Below are 12,428 nucleotides of genomic sequence, written 5' to 3'. Positions count from 1 at the left end.
GATCCCTTCCTGTAACACAGCCCCTGATCAGATCCCTTCCTGTAACACAGCCCTGATCAGATCCCTTCCTGTAACACAGCCCTGATCAGATCCCTTCGTGTAACACAACCCCTGATCAGATCCCTTCCTGTAACACAGCCCTGGTCAGATCCCTTCCTGTAACACAGCCCCGGACAGATCCCTTCCTGTAACACAAACCCTGGGACAGATCCCTTCCTGTAACACAGCCCCTGATCAGATCCCTTCCTGTAACACAGCCCTGATCAGATCCATTCCTGTAACACAAACCATGATCAGATCCCTTCCTGTAACACAGCCCCTGACCAGATCCCTTCCTGTAACACAACCCCTGGGACAGATCCCTTCCTGTAACACAACCCCTGGGACAGATCCCTTCGTGTAACACAACCCCTGATCAGATCCCTTCCTGTAACACAGCCCCTGGTCAGATCCCTTCCTGTAACACAGCCCCGGGCACGGCAGCGCTCCCCTGCAGCCACCTCGCCTGTTTTGCTGGCATCCCGAGGGGAGAAGCAGCGGGGGATGCCCCAGGAGTGCACCGTTCTCACCCTTGTGAAACGTTCCCAGCTCCAAGGAGTGCCTGGTTCAGAGTGCTCCAGGTCCTCTCTGCACCTTCCATGTATTTCACCTGCTGCTGCCGAGAAAATAAAGCTATGCTATGTAATTTTGTCGAGAGATCATGTGTCATTATGGAAAAAAGCCTTTTGTAGTTCTCTTAAAATCCCCCTTGGCAAAGGCTCTTCCCTGAAGAGAGCATTTAACAAGGTGCTTTTGACAACCTGTAATAACAGCTGGTCTGTGTAAGTGAAATATTGGAACAACAGCTGATGCTTTGCTTGCTGAAATGGATTGATAAGAAGTACACAGAGTTTAGTTCAATATGATGTGAAAGCTGAGCTGGAAGTTCACTAGGAGGTAGTGCAGCCATTGATATAAATGAAGTGTTGTATCCAAATGGAGAGTGAGCTGTCAGCCCACAGACTGCCTGACTTCCCTATCCCCAGTCAGGGAGCAGACCCTGCTCTTTCCCAGGGGGGACACATGGGTTTGGTCCCTCCTTTCTGGAGAATGAACACTCTGCAGGATCAGGTGCAGGAGGAAGAACCAGCCAGCACCAGGAGCCTGTTTTTCTGTGCTAATTTGGCAACTTGGAATTCCTGCAACAAAGAAATAGTCTGTGTTACAAAATCTCATTCTTAGTGCAACCCACTTGTGCACAGCAAGAAACCTAAAGAGCAGGAATGTGTTTTAAAGGGACATTTCCATTAGAAAACAGAGGAGGGAGTCGTTAAAATACTGCTGTTGTCTTCCTGGCTTTAAAAAAAAATGAAAAAATATTTAAACACTTGCCTGGACTCTCTTTCTGGTGGAGGAAGTGGGGAACAGGAGCAGAGCTTTGGCATGCAGCTGGTTGGCCAAGGCTCTTCCATGACCTGCTGGAAGAAGAAGTTGCCACGTGTGTGTCTCCATGCCTGGGCCACTTGTATCTGACCAAACTGCCTGTGGTGCTCCCCACAGATTTGCTTTGCACTGAGACAGCTGGGAAAAAGTGCAGGGTAAGTTTAAGGTGTTGAATTTTATATTCCATATTGAGCCTGGAAACACCTGAAGATGCAGAGTAATCTTTGTTTAAATGCTGACAGTATGCCCTTGAAGATTTTATATGGAAATTAAGTTAATTACTGTTTCTGTAATGCAGTTACTGTTTCATTAGGAACACTGTAGTGTTAACATGTGGGTTAATATTGATCAGAAAAATCTATGTGTAAAATATATCTGGGATAAAGTAGTGTATGACTCAGCTGACCTGAATTTATCCTTCATAAGAATAAAAGTTGGCAAGTGGGATGAAGCCTGACAGCCTCAGTTTCCCCACCTGAACAATGGCCCTTTTGTATTTTTCTGCCTGTGATATTCCTTCACAATTTATGGCTAAAACCCCAGTTTGTAAGTTATACATATTTAATAGTAATCCATAAAAATTCTTGTGATGTAAGTAATGCCACTTCCAAAATGCTCAATTTGACATTATCACTTCCTTTGTGTAAATCTCAAATATATGCTTGTATCCCACCTTGTCCCTTTGTTCCCCAGCCATTCAAAGCTCTGCTGCTGGCATTGAAATGCTCCCTTTTCCTCTGACTCTTATAATCTGTGCCTGATTTGACTATTGATATATTATTATACTTTTTAAATAGTTGGTTATTTCCTTTCTGGTTTTGTCTTCTCTTACACCCACCCAGCCTACATTAAAAGCACAGGAGATTTGTGATGAACTAATTATAATGTTTCTTTTCTTTTGCATTCTCCTTGCAGTTCCTGCCAGGCTGTAACTCAGTGTTTAGCTGCAGCCTGATGCACTGTGGGTGTTTCACAGGAAACATTTGCCATGGCATCCTTTTGCCTGTGAAAACAGTGGAACGATGACAAGTTTCACTTTGAGCTCCAGAATTTTGATGTGTGGTGTTGACTGGTACCAAAATGCAATCTGGTACCAAAATATTGCAAAATGCAAATATGGATGTGTAATTCATGCTGTAGGAATTTTGTGCTGTATATGATAGTGCTGCTATTTTATTAAGATAACAGAGGTGGGAATTCTCTCCTCAGGATGTGCAAATGGAATTGGTGCCTCCTCATCAGCAATGGATTTGGGAATGGTTTTGCTTTGCATTTATAAACTTGTAGTGCCTTTTGAGAATGTAGCCACATGTGGCAGCAGGTTTGGAGGTAGTTCATGGGGTATTAGAGAGCATGGGGGTAATTCCAAAGCACAGGAATCTGGAGGGATGTTATTCCTGATTTTTCTCAGGTTACTGGGAAGTTTTGTTCATAATTCACTTGGGAAGGGAGGCTAAGGGAAGGTGGGATACACCAGCTGGGATTAGGGGTGTAGCTGGGCAGGAGGGCTCAGGAAGCTGAGAATTCCAGGGGTATTTGCTGCTGCTCATGGAGTCCCCCAGGGCTGGAATGCTGCTGCAGATGTAATGGCTCTCCCCTGCAGTTGGGTGCAGGTTCCTGTCTGGCTTCCAGGGGCATTCCTGCATCCTGACACTCTGCTGTGTTGGAAGTAAGCTGGAAAGGAAACTCCATGGCTGCATCATGAGCCTCACAGCTGTCCTTTAGCTGAGCTTTCTGCTGAAATTTGGAATTATTTTGAGGGACATTTTGATCCCAACTTTTCACTTATGCTTAGGACATGGGCTCTCTTGTATGGGTTTGTCCCTTCCTAGCAATCAGGGGTCACTCATTCAGCTGGGACAAGGGACTGTGGGAAGAGTCACCCCCTGGTTTATTACTGTGTCAGCATTAGCTGCATGGTAAATATTGTCTTAATTTTTATTGAGAAGAAAAATTGTTGAAAGTCATGGGTAGGTGCAATGTGCCTTCTCACAAAAGCTGTCCAGGAGATCTTCCTCTTTGCTTGTATTAAGTTAGGAAAATCAGGAACCAGAGGTTGGAAAGAATAGTCAGATCCAGCCTGGCTGTGCCACAGACACCCTATTTGAGAGCTGTCACTGAACCCCCATTTTTCATGCTCACATGTTTTTTATGATGGTGACTTGGGATTTCTGGCTGCAAGATTTTGTCATATGGCAAGTTTGCAGGGTTTGGGTCATGCCCACCCATTGGAATTAAAAACAGTTCCCTTTAAAGACTTGACTTTGTTAGGCCCTGTAGCTTTAGCACTGTAGCCATGTTGCTTCCAGTCTAAAATATTTCTGGTTTTCATGCTTACACTCAGGTTTTCTTCAGCAAAGGCTCAGAGAAACTGGGTTATTTTCCCATCTCTTGCACAGAATCACAGTAGGACCTTGGGTTTCTTCTGTCTTTTTCCATCAGCTACAGGAGCTACCTTTTCAGGATGTCAGCTTCCCAGGATCCAGCTCCTTTGTTTTTATTCAGTGCCAGCTAATGCAGAGTCTGTTCACTGCTGGACTTTAGGCACTAGTAAAATGCAAATAATGAATGATGACAATGGAAAACAGCTTTTACCTTTCTTGACAGTCTTATTGCTGTTGTCCTGGAGATTAGTGGGTGATTTAGTAGCAGTTACAAAAAAATAATCTGAAATTGTGATCCAATTGATAGGAATCACCATTCTTGTCTCTAGTGGTCCCTGAGAGGCCTGGGGACATGCCACAAGCTACTGTTCTTGTGCTCCTATTCCATCAACCTTTCTATAAATCATTATAAAATAGTTCCCTGAGTGTTGGGGGTTATCACTTCTCTGCCTTTTTAATTCCAGCATTGTAACATGGGTGTTAAGCAAAGTGTAGCACAGTTCCTCTGACCTCAAGGAAGAGCTAGTGGAGTAAACATTTGTAATGCCTTGCTTGATTTTAAGAGAACAAGTAAACCTTTGGAAATAGAGAACTGCTCTGTGGTTTTTAAACTGGTGACGTTTAGACACCTCTGGATGGATCTTTGTGCTTCTCAATCACATCCTGCAAGAGATGTGGTTGGGGAAATTGTTGGACAGAGTTTCTGTTGAGGTCTGCAAACACCCTCAGTCTTGTGTGTGGAGCGTAAAGTATCCCAGTGATGCACGTGCCAGTTCATGTGTCCCTGTTTTTAGTCATTTTTACCTGGCAGCATGTGCTTTCTGTGTTCAGAAGCAATGTTGTGTCCCTTGAGACAGTCTCTGCTCCTGTTGTGTGTCCCTGCCCTGTGTCCCAGCTGTGCTGCATGGTGTGTGTGCCGAGCTGTGGCATTCCAGATGCATGTCCATAAGAACACCAGTGCTCCTTAGCTGGGAATAATAACTGAGCTCTCTTTCCATCCCTCCCTCTAGGTTGTGTGGAGGAAACTTGGAGATGCTGCAGGGTCGTGCCCTGGAATTAGACAGCACCTGTCAGGAAATCAGTACAAAGGACCCATGTAAGAGGCCCTGAGCACATCCTCTCTCTGAAGAGCACAGCCTGAACTGCCCAGGAGAGGGGAAGCACCGCCTGTGTCCGCCGCAATCCCCAGCTGACCACGGGGGTCTGCACTGCAAGAGACTGCTGGAAAGGGGGGACATTCTGCACAGGGGCCTGCCAGGGAGCTGTGTGGCAGCGTCCCCCAATCCTGCTGTTCCAATAGCCCAGCTAACGAAGCTCTGCGCCCTCACTGCAACACTCCACCCTTAGAAGCACTGAGGTATTGCCATCCTAACCAAAAGATATTTGGGATTCTGCAGGCGTTACGCGAAATAAGTTTTATTTTGGTTAGTTACAGTGAATCTCTGATAGGTCTGAACAAGTTTTCCACTGGAGTTAAGAGAGTGTTTTCAGCAGACTGGAGAGACACTGATAAACTGTGCCTTTGGTCTCCGCAGGTTTGAGGAAGTCGCTTCTTAGTAACTCACACTTCAGTCTGTAAAGGATCCGTTAATGGTGCTTAGGCAATTTCCAGGTGATTTTTTTGCTTTGGTAGAATACCTGCCTTTGGAGGTGCTAAAAGACCATAAAGTCCTAACCAGCCGGTAGTGTAGCATAACTACAGTACTTGTAGTGATCCACAATTTCTTTCTAAATGAAAGTCAAGATAGCTTTCTTTTCGATTCACTTTGATGCACATCTTCTGAAGAGGTGTAAGGTGTTTAATGAACGGCCCTTTAATGAACAGAATACTTAGGCATCATTATTACAGGTCTCAAGTCAGGATTTCCATTAGAATTTATTTTTGAAATTATATTCCAATTGTCAGGATGCTAATTTCTACTGTTTAATTTAGAGACATGCTGGTTTGTTTAACAAGAGCCTACAAGGATCTAAAAGATTGCACTGCATTATGAAAAAAAGCTTTTCTTGCCACTGTAGCGTTCTTTCAAAGAAAAAGGTTTTATTATCCTCAGAGCATGCCTTTCATTATTATGAGGCAGAAAGCTCTTGTTCAGATTTCCTGAGATTTGACCAGACGGCGCCCTAGATGTGCTTAGTTTATTTTTATCTCTGTGTATGATCCTAGTTGTGTGTATTGAATTACAACGATAGATATTTTGTGTATATCTTAAAGCAATGATAGTTTCATGTATGAATGTGCAACAGGCTTGTGACTGAATGCTGTTGCTTAACTTTTTACCATAGCTGAGTATCAAAAAGACTAATAAAAATTAATTAAAAAAAAATAGGAATGCAACAATTCCTGGGTTTCTGGTTTGTTCTTGGTTACTGAGATTTGAGCCAAAGTCAGAACCTCTGTTTTTCTGAGCTTGGACTGTATCTGTGGGCTATTTGCAGTGAAATGTAGCTCTGTTGCTGTACAATCTTTTGTTATATAGGAGTATGATGTAAATCTGCTATCTGTCTTCAGAAAAAGCGTGTTCATTTGCAGCAGTAATTCTGTTGGTTTCTGTTGTTATTTTCACTTGGTACCATTCAATGTAAGGCCTCTGATCCAGCATTGCTTTCTTGGGAAATCTCCCTTTCACTGCTTCTCCTTGAGTTGGAAGTGCAGGATCCAGCCTTCTGTTTTGAACCATTGCCCTCCTGCGTGGTTTCTGATATAACTCCCAGCCCAGCCAGCTATCTGTTCTCTTCCCAGGTTGTTTTCTCCCCTATATTGTTTGCAGAGTTCAATTTCAATTGTTGTATTCCTATCTCTGTATGTATGAACAGCTGTATCACCTGTACTTGTGCCTGCACTCTGGGTGTGCAGGGGCCAAGCGAGGGACACTGGTCTTTTGACACTACACTTGTGTAAATTTTGATACTGTATTAAAACTATTTTTTTACAGTTCTGCATACGATGGGGTATCAAGTATTGTGTTCATCTTAGCAATGGTAATAAATTATAGAATCCCACCTTTGTTTTCTCTCCTTTACTGACTGAAGCTCTGAGCTGCTTGGGCTTACAGGCAGGAGCCATTGAACATGCTTGGTTGAGAAATTAGCAGCACACTGTGCATTTTTCTTCATTTTCTTGCCAGGTGTCTTTAAAAAATCCCAGCAATGTGAAGTTGCTTCCCTGTTTTCTCTAAACAAGGAGTAGCTGTGGGTAATTGTGCACAGGTGCAACTCGTTCATTCCTCAGCTGTGCTGTGTTTGCAGCCCCAGGACAGTTGGGCTGCTTCTTTCTTCCTGCCCTCCTCACAGAGTAGTTTTGGGGTGTAGACAGGAGAACGTGGAGCTCCCGGAGTCTTCTTATTCAGGTAAGGGGTGCTGGAGGGGTTGGCAGTGTCCTGTAGTGTGTTGGTGGCCTTGTGTGTCACCACATCTCTGTCCCAGCATGGGCTTGTGTGGGCCAAGGGAAAGGGCTGGCTCTTAGTGCAGTGCAGAGAACTTTCACTGAATTTTCTGGAGAAAAGAGATACTTAGTACAATCAATATCTTTGAGCTAATAAATCCCATGGGAACTCCTTCAAATGCACCTTCCTAAGAGAAGAAAGTGGGCAGTGTGTAGAGAAGGGGGTCAGGGCTCTTGGGAGAGTCTGTAGCCTGCTGAAATGCCTCTGTGCTAATGAATAAAAATTGCTGTAGTACTTGGGGACCTTCAGCTCCTCTGTCTTGCTCCCTGCCCCTGTGCTTAAGCCCTTTTCAGTGAAATGAAACTGTGCCAAGCCTCGTGGACTCTTTGTGTGGTTGTTTTTAGCAGAATTCTGCTCTGGTTGAAGATGATGTTACAGGGCCTTTCCCAGGATCTGAGCTGAGCCTGAATGAATTATAAATTCATTGTGCAAGTGAATTTTAAATAGCACTTGTGTAGTGGATGTATGGAGTGGATTTTACCTTCTGTACTGCAGGAAAACTGCTTTGCTGAAGGGTTAGAAGGTAAAGAATGGCACTTTGTTTTCAGCAAGTGACTGGTTTCAGTAGAGCCTGTTCCCCAAAGGCTGCAGTTGATGGACATGCTTATGAACGTGGCATGAAGCCAGAGTGCCCTTTGTAATGTTTTGAGCAGAGCTAACCCAAACAGCCTCTGTGGCCTGGGGACAGTGCCTGGCCCAGTGCTCCTTTGTGCTACCCAAACCTCTCAAACACCAAATGCCCCCCAGGCTCTCTGTGTTGCCTTCCCAACAAATACCAGCTATGCCAGGGCACTGGTTTGTTTAATTCCCCAAATGTTTTTGAAGTAAGTCCCAGGATGGTGTGTATTCTTTATACTGATCTCACCACTTTGATACAGAAGAAAATGGCTCAGCCATTTTTTTTCTTCCCACTTTTAAGTGGAAAAAAAGTCTTGATGAGACTGTCTTTTATTTTGAGCAGAATGGGCCAGCAAATGCAGCTGCTGGGTATGGAATGCCAAAATCTCTGTCTGTCTCCACACTTGTGTTTTCCAGGCTCAGGTGAAGCAGTCATGAGTGTCCCCAAACCAACACCAACCTGCAGCTCTGGTCATCCAAGGTAAGAACAGCTGACTTGAGAGCAGCTCTGCCTGGACCGAGTAAATAGAGGCTCTGCATTAATTAATCAAGCAGCAAACCAGGGATTTGCCAGGCTGGTTTGTGGTTGTGAGACTTTCTAGTACATGCAGGAGAGGATTGTGAGGGGGAAGGGGAACTGCCGAAGGAGGAATGAGGAAATCATCTTGCTTGGACTCACTCTTCTCTTAAAGAAAAAGCTCCTTCCCCTCCTGCTTGGTGGCTCCAGACTCCTCCTGTTTGGTTGTTGGTTTTTTTTAATCCTAGAAATGCCATAGTATGGTTGAGATTTTCAGTGTGTGGAAGGTCAGAGGAGGGGAAGGCTTAGCAAGACTATGTGGGATTGGTAAGGGGGAAGCAACACAGAGATGGTAGTGTGAAGGAAAATTAACTTTTGAATACTCTTACATAAATAAAAATGACTGTTTTAAAAGCTTAAGATAACATAGACCAGAGACAGAAACCTTACTTGAATCTTCCTAAACTGGAAGCTCAGATGGTTCCATGTGAGTAATTCTAAAATTGAGAAATATTGATGGGGATGATGGAAATAAGTAAAACCACAGAGTGCTGTGATGCTGATTTGAGGGCTTTGCTGGAGTCAGGCTCTGGGGAGCTCCAGCCTAGTCCAGGCATCAGTGGCTCTCCTCATGCTACTGGCTTGTGGGGAAGGACCCCAGAGACTGCATCACCTGCTCCTGTCTGAAACTGCTTCCTAAACCCCTGGTTCACAAAGAACTGCTAAAATAATAATAATGAATTATTTAATATGTTTGTTAGAACATGATAATTACTCTCCTCTTGAATAAGAACTTGTTGTAAGGATCTCTTCAAAGCACTGGCTGTGGCCCTGAAGTTTGAAGTTTCTTTGGATTTTTTTTTTTCCCACTACTGTGTATAGGAAGTAGATTTAAAAAAAAAATATTTGTGAGGCTGCAGATAAAAAAATAACAGTGGGAGCCCATTGCCAGCTTCGAAAGCAAGAGTACAAAGGGAAGGGGGATGGGTTCCTGCCCTGCCAGGATCCAGGCTGCTGCAGGTGAATCTCATGATGTGTTTAGGTGGGATAATCAATTTGCAATGAGCTCACCTCATTGTGTGTGGCAAACACTGAGGGACGAGAGATGGTTGTTTAATCTTGTCACAGGTGATTTCATTTTCTTTTTCTCATCACTCTTGGTAAGTGCCAGAGGCTTGGATTGGCTCGTGAGCATTGGTGTTCCCAGGCCTGAACACCTCCACTGTGGAACAGGAGGGGTTTGATGGCGTGTCTGGGGCCCTTTTCCAAGGAGCTTGGGAAGTGCCTGCTGTGACACAGAGAGGCCCATCCTGGCTCAGGCCAGTGTGCTGAGCCCTGCTAAACCACAGCTTCACTCACAGCTTAAGTGTAAAGGTCAGAATGAAAGGAAAATGTTCTCTTGGGTTTGGAGGTGGCCTTTCCAAACAGGATCCAATTTGTTGTCAGAGCGGTGGGATTGGCCTGAACATCAATCTGTCGTGTGGGGCTGTGGAGCTGCTCTGTTTTCACAGCATTAGACTTCATAAGAGAGGAAATACACAATCTAAAAATGCAGTTTTCTCCTCCCCCTGCTGAAGGGGAAGTTTTCACAGACTGCTGCATGCTCCCATTTAGGAAGGCCCAGAGCCCACCCTACCCAACCTTGAGAATCCCAGGAAAAGCACACCATGAAAGATGGGAATGTTTCCATGGGAACTGTTCCTCTACTCCTGCTAATAAAACAGACCGATAACACCAGTGACAACAGGTCCCAGTTTCTGCACCAAACTACAAACAGTGAATGCTACAAAGGAGCTGGTAAAGAGCAGAAGTGTAAATCAACAGAAGTGCTAAATTAGCTACATGAATGCCTCTCTGTGAGAAAGCACAAGCAGATAAACAAAGCCCTTGGGGAAAAAAAGATCATTTTAATTACAGCACATCCAGCCAACATAAACCCCATGGATTGTGTGAAATCAGGTTTGTTCCTCTGATCCACAGCAGGAAACCCTGTAGCAGATCAAATGTGTTCAGGGAGGCTGTCCTGCTAATTGCTGCTCCTAGCTGAGCCAAAGCAAACTATTTAGACAAAGGAGTGAATTCACTTTTTATTTAGAATTAATTATGAAATAGCATGTCTTGATGGGCTTCACAATCACACTACATTTCCTGGGGAAAAAAAAAGTAGTTTTAATCCCGTGAAATAATTGGGGAATTAACCCATTGCTTCAGGCTGGAGCCCCAACATATGCATACAATTCGGTGCAAGATGAGTGATGTCATGAATAAGGCCTTTTCTTCAATCACAACAAATTATGAAACTCAATTTAAAGCCTTCCTTACAAGCATTCTTGTATGTTTGAATATTAAAACTCCTGGGGTTTTTTTGTTTTGTTTTGTTTTTCCTTTCTGGCATGATTTTCACACTTCCTTTTGTTTTTTATTTTTAAGCCAGTTGTGGCCATTTTACAGCATCTCTTTGGCTTCTCACTAGAGATTTCAGAGTTTTGCCCTGAGCATTTTGGGGGTTCAAGAAGTTGTGTTGGTACCCTGACAGAATGGAAAGTGCAGGAATATCCTTGCAGAGCATCCATAATCCATATGTGCTTAATGTTAAGTAATAACTTTACTGTGTCCAGGAAAATGTTTCTGTGAGTGCTGATGGCAAACTGAGCTGAATGGGAAGGCAGGTATGTGCCAGCAGAGAGCAATGAATGTGCTGCTCTAAAGGCCCTTCAGAGGCATTTTCAGGTGTAAAATGATCAGTTGGTTAAACAAAAAGCAAATAAATGAAAAATAGGCAACTTGAAGCTTTCCCAGCTGCTTCCCTCAGCTCTTTTGAAGCTGCCTTCTCTTTTCTTAGAGGATAGTTCCATGTGACAGCCGGCTTGACTTTTCCCCTGCTAATATCCCTACATTAGCAGGAAAAAGGAACAATGGAGAGAAGAGGCAGCCGGTGATCAGTGCCCAGACTGGCGCTGATAAGTTTTTATCTTGGATCTTGATTAATTAATTGACGCTGAAGTCTCATTCGGAAGTGTGCTTACCTGGTTGAGGAAAATACTGAGGTCTTGGTCCTGCTGTGTCCCAGGATTCACTTGCTGGGGTCGGGGCAGGGGTTGTTGGGGTGTTTCTGTCCCTGGAGCTGGTGTTTGCAGTGGGCTTTTTCACATGATGCAGCCGGGACGGCGGGAACCAGCAGGAGCAGCACCTTCCTCACACAGCCCTTCAGAGCCTCATGTCCCCTCACAATTCCCATCTTACCTCACGGCTCTCCCCTCTCTCCCCTCACGGCCCCATTCTTCCCTCATAACTGCCCCCCTGTCTCCTCACAGCCCCATTTTCCCCTCAACGGCCTCATTTCCCCATAACTCCCCTCTCGCTCCCCTCTCTCTCACTTCACAACTCCTCTCTTTTCCCTCACAGCCCCATCTCCACCATCTCCCCTCACAACTCCCCTCTCTCTCCCCTCATGAATCCCATTCTCCCCTCACAACTCCCCTCACAGCCCTATCTCTGCCATTTTCCTCACAGCCCCATTCTCCCCTCACAGTACCATTCTCCCTTCCTAGCTCCTCTCTCTCTCTCTCTCTCTCTCTCTCCTCACGGCTCCATTCTTTCCTCACAGCCCCATCTCTGCCATCTCCCCTCACAACTCTCTCCCCTTGTAGCTTTCTCTCTCCTCACAGCTCAATTTTTCCCTCATGGCCCTGTTCTCCCCTCTCTCCCCTCACAGCCCCGTCTCCACCATCTCCCCTCACAACTCCCCTCTCTCTCCCCTCACAGCCCCATCTCTGCCATCTTCCCTCATGGCCCTTCTCCCCTCATAACTCTTCTTTCTGTCTCCTCACAGCTCAGTTTTTCCCTCATGACCCCATTCTCCCCTCACAGCCCCGTCTCCACCACCTCCCCTCACAACTCCCTTCACAGCCCCATCTCCGCCATTTTCCCTCACAGTCCCATCTCTGCCATCTCCCCTCACACCTTCCCTCACGGTACCATTCTCCCCTCCTAGTTCTTCTCTCTCTCCTCACAGCTCAATCTTTCCCTCATGACCCCATT

The 12,428-nt window shown here is 45.1% G+C and overlaps 1 protein-coding gene across 3 annotated transcripts in view; it reads left to right on the top strand.

Annotated features, from left to right (window-relative positions):
- Window positions 1-6,809, top strand: part of CCDC85A (coiled-coil domain containing 85A) — a 74,754-nt gene extending 67,945 nt beyond the window's left edge. For all 3 annotated transcript variants that reach the window (XM_066546042.1, XM_066546044.1, XM_066546043.1), the window contains one exon: window positions 4,817-6,809. In XM_066546042.1, coding sequence (XP_066402139.1) covers window positions 4,817-4,906 — 90 coding nt within the window. In that variant the 3' untranslated portion in view covers window positions 4,907-6,809. The remainder of the gene's footprint in view (window positions 1-4,816) is intronic.
- Window positions 6,810-12,428: the final 5,619 nt, after the last annotated feature.

Source organism: Molothrus aeneus, chromosome 3 (genome assembly GCF_037042795.1).
Source record: "Molothrus aeneus isolate 106 chromosome 3, BPBGC_Maene_1.0, whole genome shotgun sequence".
NCBI classification, from domain to species: Eukaryota; Metazoa; Chordata; class Aves; order Passeriformes; family Icteridae; genus Molothrus; species Molothrus aeneus.
Note: the sequence above shows the minus strand (reverse complement) of the source record. Positions and strands in the feature narration are given on the sequence as shown.